Source organism: Solanum lycopersicum, chromosome 3 (genome assembly GCF_036512215.1).
Source record: "Solanum lycopersicum chromosome 3, SLM_r2.1".
Classification (NCBI taxonomy): domain Eukaryota; kingdom Viridiplantae; phylum Streptophyta; class Magnoliopsida; order Solanales; family Solanaceae; genus Solanum; species Solanum lycopersicum.
In genome coordinates this window covers 1,071,942-1,090,870 of record NC_090802.1, presented here as the reverse complement: position 1 = coordinate 1,090,870, position 18,929 = coordinate 1,071,942, and the positions used below count along the sequence as shown (strand labels likewise).

The window sequence follows — 18,929 nt, the reverse complement described above, 5'->3', positions numbered from 1 at the left end:
ACATCCATGACGACCTTATTAATGGTGTGTAATGGTTCGCAGGGACAAACATTGACATTTTTAAGTCCAAATGAGGCCCATAACGGGAATTGATAAGGTTAGTGCATTTTGAGCATTGGTGCGTTGGGTTATTCTTTAGATTCAATGTAATTCATCACATAGTGCAAAGGGCATTTTCATAATCCAACTTTATATGCGAGTTGACAAGGTTACTGCATTTTGAGCGTTAGTGCGTTGGTTTATTCTTTAGATTCAATGTAATTCATCACATAGTGCAAAGGGCATTTTCATAATCCAACTTTATATGCGAGTTGACAAGGTTAGTGCATTTTGAGCGTTAGTGCGTTGGTTTATTCTTTAGATTCAATGTAATTCATCACATAGTGCAAAGGGCGTTTTCATAATCCAACTTTATACTTTGATCGTTTCCACTTTTAATAATAATAATAATAATATATGATGATATGACAGGGTAAGCCCAGCAGTAGATATCTCAAGCTTGTTTTGTCCTAAAGAGTGAATGGAATTCTCTTGACATAGCAAAAGACTATGGTCATTCACAGCTTTGGATTTTTTGTATGGTTCCTTGACATATGAGCCATCAAGTGTGTTGGCAATGAGAGATGGGCAAAAGCTTTAGCTCCCCATCAGATCTGCCTTCACTTGATAGTAGAACTCATGATCCAACAAGCCCTTTATAGCGAGCGTAAGAGATTATAAGTAAGAAAATCACAGCGCAGATGATGCCGCTAACGGCTACCACCTGCACACCATTAAAACAAATATTAACCAAGTAGCTACTTTATTTTCCCATAAAGGTGTGGTAACCAGACAACAATACTAGAGCTGGTCAGAACTAAGATGTATCAAACTTACCCATTTAAACATGTAACCATGTTCCTCATTCCAAGAATATGGAATGTTCATCCCGAAAATTCCAGCGATCAAAGAGTAGATAGACAAACAGACAGTTCCTGAACTGAGAAAGAGTTCTAACTGCAGCAAGCATTGAAAAAAGCCCATGAACATAGAGACAACTGTCATAGTGAGTTTAATTGAGATTGTATATAGCACAATTAGAAGAAAACGACAATAGAAGATTAGGTAGGTAATTAAGATATGCAAATGCAGAGCACCTGAATGAGCTGATTTCGATGATTGTCCAGCTGAAATAAGAAATGTAAGTTATACATCATAACAACCCATTCAGATGAATCATATCAAAATGAAAACTATCTTGCCATTTCAACTACCTGAATGTTTATGTAATCTTCTGTGTTGTCAATATATTCTCGTAGCTGCAAGTTAAAATACACAAATATTAACTAGAAATTGAAAATAAAATGCATCCAGGAACAGCCTCTCTATCTTCACAAGGTAGGGATAAGGCCCAAATCCCACTTGTGCGATTACACTGGCTATGTTGTGAAAAATAAAATGCATTCAAAATGGCACTCGGAACTGAAAATTCCCGAAGAACAAAATCTAAAAGATCAATGGATTTCCACCCATCTAATAGTCATGTCAGACGGACCATCAATTTGGATTAAAAGGGGTAAGAAAGGAAAATGAAGGGGGGGCATTGTGTTGAATGAATAGATTCAATGAAAGCAACAAAGACTGGTCCACATAGAGATCCCATTACTCAACAATGGAAGGCCTGATCCCCATAATCACAACCATCTTAGAAGTCCTTCATTTTTTCAACATTTGCCAAATCAGAAAAATCAGACCTGATTTGTTGCATCTTAAAGAGGCATGAGAGTAAAGGTAAAAGAAAGCAATGACAATTCGGGTTCAGAAAGAAGGAATATCTACGTAAACATAAGGAGACTTGGTTGTTCTCCAACCATTAAAAACAATGAATTGAAAATTGAAGAGCATTGAGAAGAGGGGTAAAAGGAAATGGATTTGCCAAAATATCCCATTTATCGAGTGGATCTGTCAAACATTAATCAACAAGATACGCGAGCAGAAAATAAGATAGCAACAAAAATGGCAAAGCAAGAAAAAAGCACCACAGATTGGAATAGTAAGGAAGACCCAGATCACTCAAGGTCGGATAATCAAACACACAGATAAGATATCCAAGAGAAAGGTAGAAAAGTCAAGATGCAAAATATTTGTTGGTAAAGGGGGAGGGTGAAGAACTGAACTATTTGGCTCAAGTCCGCTTTTTAATCATTTCAAATGAATTTCAGAGGCAGCATACAACTACTATAGCCATCTAAAGTATTATAATACCTCTACTATTATAGAGGCACAGACCAAATTTAAAGAGATGTCAAACTTGAATTGCATCTAAAGGTTCTAAAAGGTTTTGCCAGCTTAAAATATCCAACTTCACATTACTAACTAAAGATTGCAAAACTTGCATACCGTAGTTAGTTTATTAAATGTGCCATCAATTTGCATGAAGTAAGCCTGCAAGAAAGAGAACCACTTCCTTGTAAGTATGGCTCTGAAGAAGCGTTCTTTCTTTTTTCTCAACTTTTTTTGATAAAAGGTATAACGAATGATGGCATTAGCAGAAGGTTACCTCCAATAGCATTTCAAGCTCTTCAACATCATTCTCATCCCCCCGAACTGTTGCAATACTTGCTCTACTAGCCCTAGATATTTTTGAGCCAATGGTGGGTGAGGCAAGAAACCAACTGGCTGCACCTGATCCACTTACAGGTGATGCACCAGCCAGTTTTCTGGACAAATAGAGGTCAGCCATGTCATCATCATCATCCAGAAGTTGTTCAAGCTCATCTCTCACCTGCAATTAAGTACATAATCATAATGAAGCAAACATAATGACTAGACTGTTCAGTGCATAGTGTGACAAAGGATAGCAATGGCAGGTATTGCAATGCTGATATATGGGTAAAAAGATACGTTATGATATTAAAAGAGCACTAACAAAGAATTATAACTTATAAGGACATTACACACTGTCTAGTACATTGAGTAACTGAAGGTACAGTTTTTTTTTTTGAGACAAGTAACAGTAGAAGGTACAGTTTGCTTAATAAAGTAAAGAAATACACTTACATTTGAGGCTAATTACATTTTCCTTTTGGCCTAATAAGCTCGTGAGATTTTTATCCGTCGGTGGTTAATGAGATGTATGGTCTTCTTATAAGGCTTGGGCAAACCTTTTGCCTTTGAGCTAGCTTTTAAGGGTGTGGATTAGGGTCAAAACCTAATTTTACACAACCATTTAAAAATTGGGTTGATATGTAGCTCACTTTAACCCATGAAGGACCTTGTCAAAATATTTTCATAAGGACATTTTTGTTTGATATGTTATATATTACAAAAATAAAGATGAAAAAAAGGTGTATTAGGTTCTTAAAAACATATTAAAAACAAACAAAGGAAATTACAACATAGTAAGAAATACTAAAAATTGGGCGGGTTGGGTTATGACCCGTGTTTTAGCTCGTTTCAGCCGAAGTAACTTTAAAGTCATTTAGATCCGTCTAAGTTCAGCCCAACCAGCCCACTTAACACCCCTTAATCGACACAAAGTCTGGATTCTGTGGTCATGAGGAGGCATTTATTAATGAACAACGGAATAATATAAAATATGACTCTTTCAACAAAGTATCTTCAATGATCCGGAGAGAAAAAAGTTCAAAGGATTTAAATGTTGTTCAGCCTGTTAAACAAACTAATAAAAATGAAAACACAAATAAGAAAGTTAATGTCGATGTCACTTAAATATAGGTGCCAACTTCCAACCTTTTGTACACGAGCAGTCAACCGTGTCATTTGACTCTTTAATTTCCGCACTCTATCCAGATTACGGCTACTAATCTGCATTAAAAATTATTTTGAAAAAATTACCCCATGAAAGATAGATAACATTCTAGCAATCAACCTTCCAAGGATTGTAGACACAAAGACATGAACATATACGTGCATGCAGGAGATTATGCGTGAGAATCAGGAAAAAGGAACCACGGAAAAGAAAGAATCTTAGATTCTCGACATGAAAAGGAACATGCTGAACTTTCAAATGCAGTACAACCTCAAACTTGTTGAAATTAGGAGCTGCACCTAAGTTACCCAAGAAAATGCAAGCAAAACTTTACAAGGACAAACAGCATGAAACAGACACAATGTCGAAGATTGCCAAAAGACACTGAATATAGATATCCCAGCAAACTAAGAGAACAGTATACATTCTTCCTTTTTTTCATGTAGAAAACTATATGCATTCCTCATATGTGGAACAATATCTGAAGGATAAAGAGCTCTTTCAGTAAGTTTTGGGGAACACCTTTCATTGAAATAGACATGCAGATGGGTGTGTGAGAGAGAGAAAACACATAACAGTTTGTGCTGAGTGACTATGGCCTGCCCTAATTGACATCTGTTTATTATTCTTTAAGAAGTAAATATGACCAAGTTCTATCCAAAACTATCAAGTTTTCTGTGAAGGGTACTCATGCTAAAATTAACACGGGCAGGGGGATAAGAAGCAGTAGAACATTTTCAGGAAATAGTTCACACTTCCTCATATCAGAAGCAGTAAAAGAGAGAGTCCAAATAGCATTAAATATGGCAAGGAATTTTCGTTTCAAGGACAACAAAAACAACTACAACTACTACTATTTACAAAAAGGAATTGTTTACTGTAAATAACAAATGTGTGATTTGCTAATAAGGTGAGAGTGGCCCAGGTGGAGGACAAGTTACGGGAGGCGACACTGAAATGGTTCAGGTATGTGAAGAGGAGATACGAGAATGCTCAGTGCGGAGATGTGAGAGGTTGGCTATGGATAGTTTCAGGAAAGGTAGAGGTAGATCAAAGTATCGTAAGTGAGGTGATTAGACAAGACATGTGGCAGCTTGATCAGCTTTCTGAGAACAAGACCTTAGATAGGAGATTATGGAGGAAATGGATTACGGTAGTAGGTAGATGAGAATGCCTCGTTTATTCTACCTTACTAGCAGTCGTAGTATTACTCTTGTAGTTTTTGGTTTCTTTGATTTCTGTTACTATTTATTATTCCGTGTACTTCGTTTATCGTATTACTTGATTTCTTCACTCATAATATTTTCTTAAGCCAAGGCGTATCGGAAACAACCTCTCTACCTCCCAAGGTAGGGGTAATATTTGCATAGCACTACCCTCCCCACACCCCAGTCCCCACTATTGGGACTACACTATACTGGGTTTTGTTGTTGTTAGCAAAGTGTTATCTGTGTAAAGCTAGTCCAACACTTTCACCCAAAAAATTTTACTTTTTACTAACCTTACGATTCCAAGTCAAAATTTAATGGTGTCTCCTTTTCTTGAGAAGATAACAATGGCCAACGGGAAAAAAAAAACAAAGGAAAAAAACGAGTGCCAAGAATGATATATAGGATCTTAGTTCACGTAAAGTGTCGTAAACAAAGCTTTGCTAGTTGAGATTGAAGATTTCCACCACACACAAAAATAATTATTTGTGTTAGTGAGTGTGCAGAGAACAGTTAAGGATTACAAGTTATCAACTGACATATAACAGGAAATTCAGGATAAACAGGGAAAGATAAGAATGATGGCAGAAGGTAGCTCTTTTTTTCTAGGGATGGAAGAGCAGTATCATTTAACATACTTATAATTCAAACATAGAAATGTAAACACTAACCAGATTTATGTTTCATATACACACCTTTGATGTCAGCATATCCAGAGCAGGGTAAACAGCAGTTTCCAATTCTAATGTGCGCGCAGCAAGGTAACTACAGATGGCTTCCAAAGCGACCTCTAGGGCTCGGAATTCAAATGGAGACTCTGCGTTGTATTTGGCACAAGAAAAAAGGTAACATACTCACAAAAAGAACACAAGTAACATCCAAAGAAAATGAGAAGCGTGAGCTTAAAAATCCAATGTGAGGATTTCACAAGTACAGAAAATTGAGAATGATAAGAGGAAAACCATCTTCATCAGTCGCTTCAATATCATGCTGAACATTGGAATCTTTTTCCTCTCTCTGGTCTTCACGATTTGCATTCATTGGCTTCAGTCGCCTTTTGAGTTCCTCAACAACGGGAGTAACATTGTCATCTGATGGATCCCGAAGAAGAACCTGTCCGATAGAAAATTTAGAACTGATCATATATTGGGGCTGATTTTTTAAAATTGGTTTCCAACAAGAGAAAAAACAAAAAGGCTAATAGATTACAAAGTGCCTATAAAATCCCTTCCTCTTTCCACCAAAAATAAAAAGTAGTCAAGCAGTTCCATTTGACTCTCTATTGAATTAGCTTCGTTATCATAGCATCTACTATTTCTTTTTTTCCAAATACACCACCAAATGCATGATGGTATTATACTCCACCACTTCCTTAGATTTTCTCCCCGCTCTACTGATCCAGCAACTAAGTAACTAAGTGAATTTGTTGTATGCCCAGGCATAATCCATTCTGTATTTATAAGCGAAAGTTGCTCAATGTGTAGAAGTTGATGTGAATATCCACAATAACAAGATCTAACTGCCCACATGGAACTTCAATTACCCAACATAGTAAAAATGTATGTATTCTTTCACCTCACCTAAAATAAAAAACTTGGGAGCCAAGAGATTGGAATTTGGATCAAAAGAAAATGGAAGGACCAAATCTGACTCATTTGTCTAATTATAAAGATAGCTTTTGTTTATTCTAAATGATGTCTCACTCATGTAGTTAAAATAAAGGTCATTGTACTCATTCATGTCGATTTGATTTTCAGAGAAATATAGCATCAGTAGAAATTCTAATCCTACTTGTGATCAAGATAAATCTAGATTAAGAGCCCATTCGGCTAAGCTATTTGTAAATTGTTTATGAATTTCAAGTGCTGTAAAGCATTTTAAGTGATGAAACTGATTTTATAAATAAGCAGTTACTAAGACAGATAATAAGCAATTAACTTTTCAATGACAGAAGTTGGACATGAAAGACATATAGTAAGTGGGAATGCTCGATAAGGTGCTCTTAATAAGCACTTCATTCCCGCCCTTGGACAATATTCTTTTCTGCCCCCCGCTAGTCCCTTCTCAACCCTCTAAAGAACCAGACTTCACATTGTAAGATCCTTGTTTGAATCACCTAAAGACACTCCGAGATATGTAGTTGGCAAAAGTCCATACCTTGCAATTCAAGACTCAAGCGAGCGACCTAATATCGTTCATCTCCCCAACAGGAATAATCTCACACTTCCTCAAATTAATTTTAAGACCTAATAAGTTGCTCCTTGGGTAAAATGCATAAAATACTTACAAACAATTATAAATTTACAATGTAAAGAGGAAGTTGGGGAGGTTTATTGTGAAAGGTATTTTTGAGAATTAAAACAAAATACAAGGATAAAATAATAAAAAACTTGATCAAACTAGAAGTGCTCTTACAAGAAATTTGGGTGTTCACCAATCACATAGATGGCAAAAAATGCTTACAAATGAATTTGACCAGCTCTTAAGTTTAGGCAAACACCCTCTAAGATGCTAGACAAAGATAGAAAATCCAGTTCTTATCTTCTCTGAAATGAACAAGACCTAAACTAAGACTAATATGGAATCACTATGTTCAATGTATGTTTAGATATGAATGCAGCAACAAGGCTTCTTAAGCTGGACGAAGATGCTTTCACCAAATAAAGATTAGGGAGCTAACCCATTCAATATGTAAGAATCATAAAAAGCATTCAAAAGCTACGCAAGAAATGATCTTGGTCTTCCAGTGTATACTCGAAACTAAAGGATATAACTTTAAAATCTAATAATTGCATTAGAACCAAACTTCTAATATTTCAACTTATCTAATTAGATGTTGGAATACTGCCTTATAAAGAAAAGCTAAGTTTTCATACTCAGGGTTAAGTGAAACATGAGATAAAAAATCTAGGATGGTATATGGTGAGAAAAAATGTAAAAGGATTAATAATTCTACTCGCCTGTGGTGGACTTGACCAACATAACATGTACATGACCAAATTCTGGAAATGGAAAAGGAGGGCACTTGGAAAGAAACAACAGGGATGGGTGGTCTAAATTTGAGGTCAAATGAACATTTTAATTACTTCCAGACTTTGACCACTTTCCAAGTAGGAGAACCCACAAAGACTTTAAGTTACAAAACAAAATTCCAACAGCCTATCTGAGGTTTGCACGGCATATATCTTCCCAACCCATGTAGGAAGGCTGCACCAAGATGCCATCTAGTACAAAAATAAATAGTCTACTTATGATGAATTATCTATAAGCTTCCAAAAGCATATACATATACCATCCTAAAATCTGTGTAAACGATGACGGTTGATGGGTGTTGCTGGCTAGAAAAAAGAAATCCTAATTGTAATGAATCTTATGAATTCTAAACTAAAGGTACACTGCCAGGTTTAGTGCTTAATGAGCAACGGGTTCCATAACATCATTCTGAAATTACAAAGTATAAGCAAGGTAAGGTTCCCACACCAAGGAAGAGAGCGGATGAAGTCGCCCCACAAAATCATGCTCGGGTGTGATGCCAGATAAAAGGGTTCCCACATCTTATTGGATGTATGAGATAATGGATACTACCCCAAGAGAGTTGAATCCGAATAGATAGTTTGAACATAGGCACGTTGATAGGAAAGTAAAAAGAATTTGTTTTTGCCTTAAATAGGAGGAGAGTTGATATTATGTGTCAAGAAGAGACAAAGTTTGTTACACTAGTAGAATTAGCTATAACGAAGTAAAGGCCATAACAAGCATGAGGATAAAAGAACATGTGGTCTAGATGGTATTATCGAGATTTAGAAGTTAAGACCAGTCAAGGTGATTTTCACAGTGAAAGATTTTGTTATGTCATACAAAAACACCACTAACATATTTCAGAAGCTAACTCTTGTTACAACTTCTATAAAATGTGTGTAAAGAATCCTGCTATTATGCAATCCTTCCCAAATGATAGCACAAACAAAATTCAGTTACACGTCCTTGTATTTTTTTATAAGTACATGTCCTAGTATTATTGAACAGCCTCTCAGAGGAGAAAGGAAAAGGTAGCATTTTTTGACTTCACAGAAAAATAGAAGCCACCCCTGACAATAAAAGATTATGTAAAATAGTCATATCCAATCTTTGTACCGCAATTGTAGTCTTAACTCCAAATTTCAACTGATGAAAGTGAATTCATAAGATTTTGCAACACAACACAAATATTACACGCCTTAATAAAGTGAAACTGCTGGCATGCCTATCATTAAACAAAAGTAACAGTATACTAAAGCAGTTAAACCAAAAGATCGGCAAGAACATGGCTGACTGCATCCTGACTTCAAAAGTACAAAATTGTAGCTCCATAGACTACATACATACATACAGTCAACAAAAATTCAAATAACTTTGCAAGATCAAAAGTTCAGAAAACAAGTAGCTTCTGTGGAAAAAAAAACATAAATTACCTCTTCAGATGTAATAATAGCCTTGATATGCTGCCCTTAATCACATGGAACAAAATTTGCAATGGTTAGTAAACAAAGCACTTGAAAATGGAAAATGGAAAATAAAAGTAGGATATAAACTGTCAAGCAAAAAAGCAAAATGTGAAAAACAGGTATAGGTATTTACAGAAAAAACAATTAGCATATCATCTCCAAACATAGAGTGCACATTCCCAACAACTCTGTCTCAATGACAAATCGGACAAAATTGAGGACGGCTTTACGAGTTCTCAATTTTCATTTTGCTCAACGAATAGAGCAGCTATAGCTATTTACAGAAAAAAAATATCAAAAAGATCAGAATATCATCTCCAAATGCCGAGTGCACATTACCAACAACTACTTCTAAAAACACAAATCGGACAATATTGCTTTAGCCTTTTATGCATTCTCAATTTTCATTTTCCTATCTCAATCCAATACTCAATAATCCAGGATTCTGTATAACAAAAAAAAAATCAATCACCACTACATTTAGCATACAATCTCCAAAACAGAGTGCACATCCGAAACAACTAGGTCTCAGTGACAAATTGGACAAAATTGAGGACAACTTTATGAATTCTCAAATTCCATTTTGCTCAATTTCTACCGATTTTATTCCAACACTGAATAATTGGCTATTCTGTATAAGAAAATAAAACCAATTACGGATTTTCTATCTTCAGTTTGCTCAATTTCAACCCAATTTTATTCCAGTACTCAATAATTAGACAAAAAAAAACTCAATTATCATTTTTCTCAATTTCGACTCATTACTCAATAATTGGAGATTCTGTATAAGAAAAGAAAAAGAACAAACAATCACCTCTAAATTAAGAACAATAGCTCTTTCACGGCCAAGAATGGCGGAAGGATAAGAAAGGAGTGGATCAATAATCCGAAGATCACGAGCGTGAATTTGCACGCGATGCATGATCTCATATTTATCAACATCTAAAACAGTTTCCAATCCTGATGCATCCATCAAAAGCCAACTCCTTGCACCCGCTCCCTTCTTCTTCAACCCACCCACCACCGTACCTGGATCCACCGGCACCACATGCCCACCTCCTTCTCGACCCATTATCATCATCATCAACAACACCAATAATCATTCAACCTCAACAGAAAATACCCTTTTACACACAATCAACCATTACCAGAATTATTTTTTTCCACAATTTGTATGCATATATGAATGTATATAGAGTATATTAAAGAACTTTCTCTGTCGTTTTCTGTACAGAAAAATTCAAGAAAAAATAAACCCTAATTCAAAGAAATTATTAGGGTTTTTGGGTGTAAATTGGAAAATGTATAAGAATCACATTGCTATACATACAAAGAGAAGTGGAGAATTATATTTTGGATGAAAGAGTGAAACTCTTTGAAGAAAGCTTTATTTGTTCCAAAATTCTTTTGTATGATAGCCAAATTGGCCCCAACTACTTTTCCCTAGTTTCAATTTATTCGTTTTACTTTTTCGTGTTAAAAAAGTAAATGTATTATTATTTTTTACATTCTTTTTATATAAAGTCAAATTAAACTACGTTTCAAAATTAATTACATGAATTGATTTGATTATCTTGTTGTTTGTCTCAAAATTTACTCCTTGAGCTATGTTTTTCGGTGTTGACTATTAATTTAATTGTGTTCACTAATTTTAAATGGTTATTATCTTTTTCCTTCTAAAAGTTAACGTTTCAATAGTTGTTATTATTGATGTTTATTTGATCATAGAATTGATAAAATATTTGATGAATATTATTGTATTACTTCTTATATATTAAAATAATAGAGTATAAACTGCAGTGTCAAGATTTGAAAAATATTTTATGTTATTTTTGTATATTAAATACAAAGAATATTTGCGAGTCATAACAAAAAATTTATGCTTCGTTAAAATATATATTTAAAAAAAAAGGTTAATCACCTGAAATTAAGACTAACGAACTATAAGATTCAATCAATTTAAATTTAAAAAAATCAAATAAAATAAGACAATAAAACAAATTTGATTTTGATCTAGTATAAACGTGTCTTTATGCATATGATATAGTTCAATTTTTTTATTATTCTTTTTACGAAATAATTGATGAAAGAAATAGAAAGAAAACAAGTTAAAAGGTTGATAGAACCACACGTAAGCTTAGATTAGTAATTGACACTTCCAATATAATTTATATGTGCATTTGTATCTTATTCCTTTTTATTTATACTATTATATATATCAGCATAAATTAGGAATTTATATGAACCAACCACTACACTAAGATTCCCCCACTACAAATATATATTCCTTTGTTCTTCTCATAGAACTCTTACATCAACAAATTAGCAAATTTGTAAGCAAAGCAGTATGTATGTTTTATTTAAATATATGCTAGTAATAAATATAGAAGACATAATACATATATTGGACCCTAAACTTGACTTCAAATTTTAACTTTAACCTCAAACTTTCATAATGCACAAACATGCATTTTAACTATCCAAGTTTTAAATAAATAAACACATGAGTCCTACATGGCATAATACACGTAGGACACCACGTAGGACAAAAAATGACATGTGTGATGACATGTAGGACATGTGTGTCTATTTATTTAACTTTATACAAATTTAAGTGTCTATTTATACACATCCAAAGTTGAAAGGCATAAATGTAATTTGAAGCCAAATTAAAGGGCACATTTATGTATTATGCCAATATAGAAATATACTGTTTTACTTTTGAAATTCTTAATCAATTTTGACACAATTCAACTTTGTTATGTGATAACAAGAAATACGTGTGAAATTCATATGCAAGTGGAGTGGTAAGTAGTAGGCCTGGTTCACCAGGTACTAAAGGGCCCAATCATATTAAAAAAAAGAGTTTGATCCCGACTCAAAAGAAACGCTGGCTATATGCTTAAGGATCATGACACGCATAAGTATCAAGTATTTCCAAAAATAAAGTGCAACTGCAAAATATTGTATTGTACTTGTAGTACACTATTTTCGTGTAAGCCAAATGTTCCACAAACAATAAGGAAAAATTAGAACTTCCCACATGCAAGGCAACGAGGAAATGTTCTTTTCACCCAACAAAAAAAATAAAAAAAATCTAAAACAAACTGACATTTTTACCTTGCTGCTAATGTACAACACTTCTATATAACTACTTTATACAACACTCAAAATTTAACCTTGCACTGCTAAAGCTTGCAAGTGCTCAATAAAAACTTGTAGGCTTAGTTCTTCAGTAAATATAATATCAGAGCCTTGTGTGTAAGTTGAGTTGTGTGTAACTGATGGATTCAACCTGGCAAGAAGAAATCTAGCCTGACTACTATGCTGGTCACATTTTACAAGTTTTGGCACAGGAATCCTTTCGGATACTAGTTGCTCTGCATCGATCTCAGGAGCTTCTAACAGTTTGCGGAAACTGTCGTGGCTAGGATCCTTGTCATAGCCAAGTTTACGCCATTGTGCAATCTTAGAGCCATAATGAATAACCACATAGAAGTAGGAATCAAAGAGCAAGATAACGTCAGGAGAGACGGAGCAGATGTCTAAGAGAACAGGGACAGGGGGGCCGTCGAATGAATACTGGAAAAGAGTTGGCTGGACCATAATAAGTGAGCGAACTACACCCTCACGGTTCAACAACAGACGGAAAAAAGCAGTTTCGTCTGGGGTGCAGTTGAAGACATCAATAAACTGGGATCTCCTTAGATAGTAAATGAACTGTGGGAAAAGGGATAAATTAGTTGCAAGACGGAATGATGAGGGGTCTTCCGGGATGTAATCTCCAAACTTTGAAGCAAAACGTATCAAACGCTTATCTAGCCACCGGACAACATCTTGAGAAAAATTGCTCTCTGCTCTATCAATGGCAAGCCTAGCCATCACTGAAGCTGCTGCTTCCTGATCAAAACCAGCAGCAATTTCCGGAGAGTGGTTCCCGACCCACCTTCTTGCAGCAGTGATCACCCTCTTCCGAATTCCCATGCTTCCATATCTATAGTTTGTTATGAACTGTATGAAAAATGCAGAACTAGGTTGGGCTTTCTGTTCATCCCCTACTTCGAAAAAGAAGGCAATACACATTTTATCAGTAAGTGTCCCCAATTTCCACATATAGGTACCTCCCTCGCCAATTTCTTTGTCACTGACTGAACCATTCTTCTTCTGAAGAGAAACACATGAACCCAGAGCCCCACAAATTTTAACATCCTTTGTTGTTACTATCTCAATAGTTGCATCAAGACACATTTTCAAATTACCAACCTCATCATGGCTAAATATGTGACGCAAACACTTTCTGAACTGGTCCGAGTCAAATGACTCTGTTAACATCATGAACCCCCCGGAACTTTCAACTGGAGCTCTAAGCTCAGCTGCTCCAACTTGATCCAATGAACAAGCAAAGAGATCAAGAGCAATGGACGAATCAGACAATCTTCTAGCTATATGCTTATAGAAATCACTGGACTTCTTGTAGTATGGTGCATAACCATTACCAATGTCTCGCTGATTCCTAATGGTATTGCCAAAATCAGAGTTTACAATCATCCCTGGGCCGATTGTTGCTGGCCCTGAGGTGAAGACCATGATACGCGAACCTGCAGAGACCAAGCATCCTTCTAGTAGTCCAACAGCAACTGATACTGCTACTCCTGTAGCCCGTAAAGGTCTATGCCCTGGCATAACCTGCGGTGAAGAATGGATATCTTCGATTGCTGATGTGATGCTGAACTCCCCTTCTGACAGTGGTATCAGGAATCCCTGTTTTGGAGCCATATGTACCATTCCTGCTTGGTACTTCATACGATGAATACCCAGGAGTTGCTTGGTCTGTGATTAAAGAAAAAATAGCAAAATGAACAAATAAAGCACAATCCATAATGAGTTTCTAGATGTTGCTGTTGATGCATTTTATTGTGTTGGTGGGCCGTGGGGGATTGGGAAGGGGTAATCCGGACCACAGAACAGGTTACTCAAGGTAGCTTACTTTAAATTGAATGGTTAAACCTGCATGAAGCGACTTTTTATTACTATTTCATTTTCCTTATGGTTCAGAATATTGATTAGTGAATTGGTCATCCAGAAACTCTAAAGCATTCTGAAGCCCTTCAAACTATTCTCAATTTGGGAAACATACACTTCAACTATTTTTTGTATTTTGGTTTGGCATCTAAGCCTTGAACTAACCGTCTTTCAATTTTTTTTGAAAATGGTAACTGTCTATTCCTCAAAAGTCAATACACTGATCAATATTTACAACATGTACTTCAAATTCTACTATCTTTTACTAAATTGAGTCTAGTACATCAATTAAGGAGATAGTATCATTTGAGTATAAATGATTACACCAAAAACATAGTAGCATAAGACAATTTAGTTTGACTTTTTGACTTTTTGAACTAACCGTCTTTTTATCAAGTATAAGTATAGATAATGGGAAAGTCATATAAAAGAGTTGTACAAAACACCTAGAGAAATTACAGATAAATATGATCCTTTACGAAAGATGCCCAGTATTCTATACAGATAGAGACCACATGAGTGCACCAAAAGGACATTTATACGCAGGAGGCTATTCATCATATGCACAAAATCAAGCTCTTCCCTTCAAAGGCTCTCCTATTTGTATCTGTCCCTTATACCCACATAAGTTTTAATGGTGCAACATCACAGGGTCAGGACCTTTTCATCTTCTAAGGACCCAACTAAACAACTCATGCTTCACAGCACCCAACATGGTCCATCGCATTGCGAACCATCCTAAAAGCTACACCATAGACGTAATCTATGTTGTCTTCCAATTGTTCTCACATAAATCATTAAGTAGCATATGTTATCCCCCTCTTCCTCAAGGTTTCGAGTTCATAATCACCACTATCCATCAACCAAGTGAAAAAAGTACATCTCTTAAACTAACCCCTTAAACAAACTTTTCTAGTCCAACCTTTGAACTGACAAAAGAGAAGCAACTGATCTGTTGTATTAGTATTTTAAGTCTAAAGGTTCAGTAGCAATACTCTTTCTCCTTTTGTTTTCTTTTTTCCTCATTTGTGCACCATCATTGTTAAGCATCAGTCCAGCCCATCAAATGATTTGTTCCCTTGCTAAGATGGAAAATAGTTCTAATATTTTTCTCTCTTCTTACCATGCTTCTTTTCTTCACTCTTTTCTGCTTTCTCTTTATTTCTTCAACTCCTTCTACTGCCTCTACTCTCATTAGGAATTGCTTCCACTGGCCCCTTCTTTGTGCAAATACGTTACCAGAGTTAAGCTATGAACAATATATAATGCTGCAGCCAGTAGTTCAATGAAGGAGGAGGAATCACCACTACCACCCCAGCCCACACACACAGAGAACATAATAGAAAAGGAGAAAAATAAAATTGCTGGGAAACAACTTTAGTGGTCACATTGGGACAATTTCAAGGGGATAAGACGATGTGCTAAAGGTATCTGCTTATGGGATGGAAACGAATGCGGAGCCTCGTTTTCGGATTTTGCAAAAAACTTTTTAGTTGGTGGTAGCTAAGTCAAGTTTCTCGAAGGACGAACACTTGGTGACCTTCTGTAGTTCTTCGGCTAAGACCTAGATAGATTACCTACTACTTCGGACGGGTTATTCAGAGTGAGAATCTTACAGCCTGACAAGCTCTTGGTGATGGATTTGAAGATTATGAAGAAGAGGAGGGCTTTGTGTAACAGGTCAGGGATCAAATGAGGTAGCTTGACTGCATCCGGAGCCTAGGATATGGATAGAAGTTGATGGCGATGAGGGGCTTAGGGGAGTAAATGGGATGCAAACAGTATGTTGACAGGCAACTACTTGCATCAGTGAAGCAACGAGAGAGGTGATTTGGTATCAAGGGGAAACTTTGGTGAGCATCAAGGGGATTGGTGGTGGAATGGAGAGAATACGTAGAGTCTAATAGGGAAAACTAATGAAGTGGCTGACTACTCCTAAACGGTGAGCATTGGCAAGAAGAGAGTAGGAGAAGCTGGCATTTCCAACAATTCTCTGAGTTGAAATTGATCTTAGTTAATAACTCATGGAAGGGATCAGTTGCTACCTTTTAAATGTGGCATATTACATATATTGGACCCTAAACTTGACTTCAAATTTTAACTTTAACCTCCAACTTTCATAATGTACAAACAGACACTTTAACGATTCAACTTTTAAATAAATAAACACGTGAGTCCTACGTGATACAATACACGTAGGACACCACATGGGACAAAAAATGACATGTAGGATATGTGTGTCTATTTGTTCAACTTCATACAAGTTTAAGTGTCTACTTGTGCACACTCAAAGTTGAAGGGTATAAATGTAATTCGAAGCCAAGTTAAAGGGCATATTTGTGTATTATGCCTTTAAATGTTTAGGTAACTACATGTCATGGAAGATGTTTTATAGGGTAAGTCACCAAATTTGAGATAGATGTAAAGGCTCTTCAGCACATTAATGTCCCAATTATTTTAAATGATGCCAAGCACGTGTTCATTAATTAGCATGGAGTTCCAAACTAGAATAAAGGCATAGATAGGACTCGCTCAATGAGGTCCCTAATATAAATCACACCAATGAGAAGTTGTAGAAGGAGATGACATAACAGCAAAGACCAATCCATCTCAACTACACTACAGAAAGCATCGCCTCATCTGCCCTCAAGACACTAAAACACTTCCTCTTAAGCTAACCTCTTGTGCATCTCAACATAACACACTCATTTCCTTTCAACTTAAATACAACTGTTTGGCGCAAACAGGCCAGCTGACTGATTTACGTCTTTAAACATAAAATATAAGGTTTTGCCTGATAAAAGTAAGCCTATATTCATATGCAGAACTGAAAACTTCAAAATAATGTCGCTCAAACTTCCTTCTACTCTTCTTTGGCGATCAGAAGAAATAGACTAAAAATTCAACGTGGAGCTTTCATGTTCTCCTTAAAAGTATAGTGCTAGCCCCCCACCCTAATCTAAAGTTCCTCCTTTTTATCCTCTTTTACTAATTCCCAAACGGCAAAGCTAATTCATCTCACATTTCTAACTGAAAGAAATGCATCAAGATTTAATCAGAGATCCACAGCTCAAAAACAAGTAGAGCATGCATTACTACATTGACACCCAAACTTTGTTTCCCTGATGCATCAAACATTTGGAAATCTACCACTGTTTAAATTGTGTTATTCTTGATATAACTAGGCAATATGTTATAGTTCAACAGTATTTATATATTTAAAAAGAAAAAAACAGCTCTTTGTTAATTGGATGCATTAGTTAACGAACTAGACAAGCACACTGACAAAGGCTTAGATAATATGTCAGATATTACCTGCTCAGAAGAAAGCTCACGCTCACCATGGAACATCACAACTCTACAGCACTCTCCAAAACCAAGATCATAAACTCTAACCATTGAATCAAATACCACCAACCCAACTAATGCAGTTTCAGGCAATTGAGCAATCACATGAAGAAGCTCATTTTTCACCACCCCCAGCTCCTCATCCGATGTACAAGCATCCACAACGAACACAAACGCTGGGCCAATCCCATATCCCGCCCAATCCAAGCTCGAGGAAGTACTCGAAAACGAAGGCATTTTCGATGACAATGACATATTTCCAAAATTAGAGCTCGAATTTGGATTTTGAGCTAAACCCTTTTTCCCCAAATGATACTCAACGGTACTGTACGTCGGGAAAAGCTCAGCAGGAATATTGTTTTCGTTGATTCCAAGATAAGATTTCGGAAACGGGTTTTTCCGGTAACAAAACGGGCAAACCCAAATTCTCGATTGGTAATCAACACGAGCATATGGGTTTAAAACGGCGCCACATTGGGTGCATATAAGAGGATCATAAGGAAGTACAGGGAGCTCGTTGAAATGCATCAACGGAGTACACATAATAGATAGTGGGATTATCAGACCTGAAGCTTCGGATTTTGATACTGGCCATGAATTCCATGACCACCGGAGACCTTCAATTGCCTCCAGTTCCACGAAATCCATGGAAAATATTAGTATTAGGTATACGGATTTGTGAAATCTGAAGGCAAAAAATTGGACTATTAATTTACATAATCATGAAGAAAAAAAAGTAAAAGGGTTTTCAGTTTTTTTGGGGGAAAATATTGGGTTTGATTTTAGCGTAGGGGCTAAGTTTCAGAAAGATTCCGGCGATCGGCCGGCCAACGGAGAAAGAAAGCGGTGGGCCGCCGATTGGGGGAATGAAAATTTAAGATTCGATCCTTTGATAGTGAAATTGTGTGATCACGTGATAAAGTCATGTGACAAATGTTTGAGAGTAGATCTTAGGTGGCTTCTTTGTAGGGTTAAATCTTAGAAATTCTTTTCTTACATTAAATTTAAATTTAAATTTGAAATATCTGATTAAGACCGAATGATCATATTTGTATATATCATAAATTTTAAAGTTTTATTGGTAAATTAAGTATTTATCAAGAAAATATTTTAAAT

General features: G+C 35.9%; 2 protein-coding genes across 2 annotated transcripts; both read right to left on the bottom strand.

Annotated features, from left to right (window-relative positions):
* Positions 1–395: 395 nt before the first annotated feature.
* LOC101259511 (magnesium transporter MRS2-I) lies at positions 396–10,903 on the bottom strand. Its single transcript, XM_004233982.5, has 11 exons — positions 10,258–10,903; positions 9,411–9,440; positions 5,922–6,072; positions 5,655–5,776; positions 3,733–3,807; positions 2,540–2,764; positions 2,380–2,424; positions 1,254–1,298; positions 1,137–1,166; positions 877–996; positions 396–763 (listed from the first exon to the last, which is right to left on the bottom strand). Exons 1-11 carry the CDS (start codon positions 10,525–10,527, stop codon positions 677–679), a joined length of 1,200 nt encoding a protein of 399 aa, XP_004234030.1. The 5' UTR covers positions 10,528–10,903; the 3' UTR covers positions 396–676.
* A 1,474-nt stretch (positions 10,904–12,377) lies between these two features.
* LOC101259216 (protein transport protein SEC23 G) lies at positions 12,378–18,758 on the bottom strand. Its single transcript, XM_004233981.5, has 2 exons — positions 17,781–18,758; positions 12,378–14,273 (listed from the first exon to the last, which is right to left on the bottom strand). The coding sequence occupies exons 1-2, from the start codon at positions 18,459–18,461 to the stop codon at positions 12,618–12,620; spliced, it is 2,337 nt and encodes a 778-aa protein (XP_004234029.2). The 5' UTR covers positions 18,462–18,758; the 3' UTR covers positions 12,378–12,617.
* Between the last annotated feature and the right edge of the window lie 171 nt (positions 18,759–18,929).

Bases quoted from the DNA above. Each gene is read 5' to 3' on its own strand.
- LOC101259216 (XM_004233981.5), bottom strand. From the start codon at position 18,461: ATGGATTTCGTGGAACTGGAGGCAATTGAAGGTCTCCGGTGGTCATGG. The intron at 14,274-17,780 runs GTAATATCTGAC...CTTTAATCACAG, and splicing joins GTGAGCTTTCTTCTGAGCAG to ACCAAGCAACTCCTGGGTAT.
- LOC101259511 (XM_004233982.5), bottom strand. From the start codon at position 10,527: ATGATGATGATAATGGGTCGAGAAGGAGGTGGGCATGTGGTGCCGGTG. The intron at 6,073-9,410 runs GTAATTTATGTT...TCTATCGGACAG, and splicing joins CTATTATTACATCTGAAGAG to GTTCTTCTTCGGGATCCATC. The intron at 2,425-2,539 runs GTAACCTTCTGC...TCTTTCTTGCAG, and splicing joins AGCTTGAAATGCTATTGGAG to GCTTACTTCATGCAAATTGA.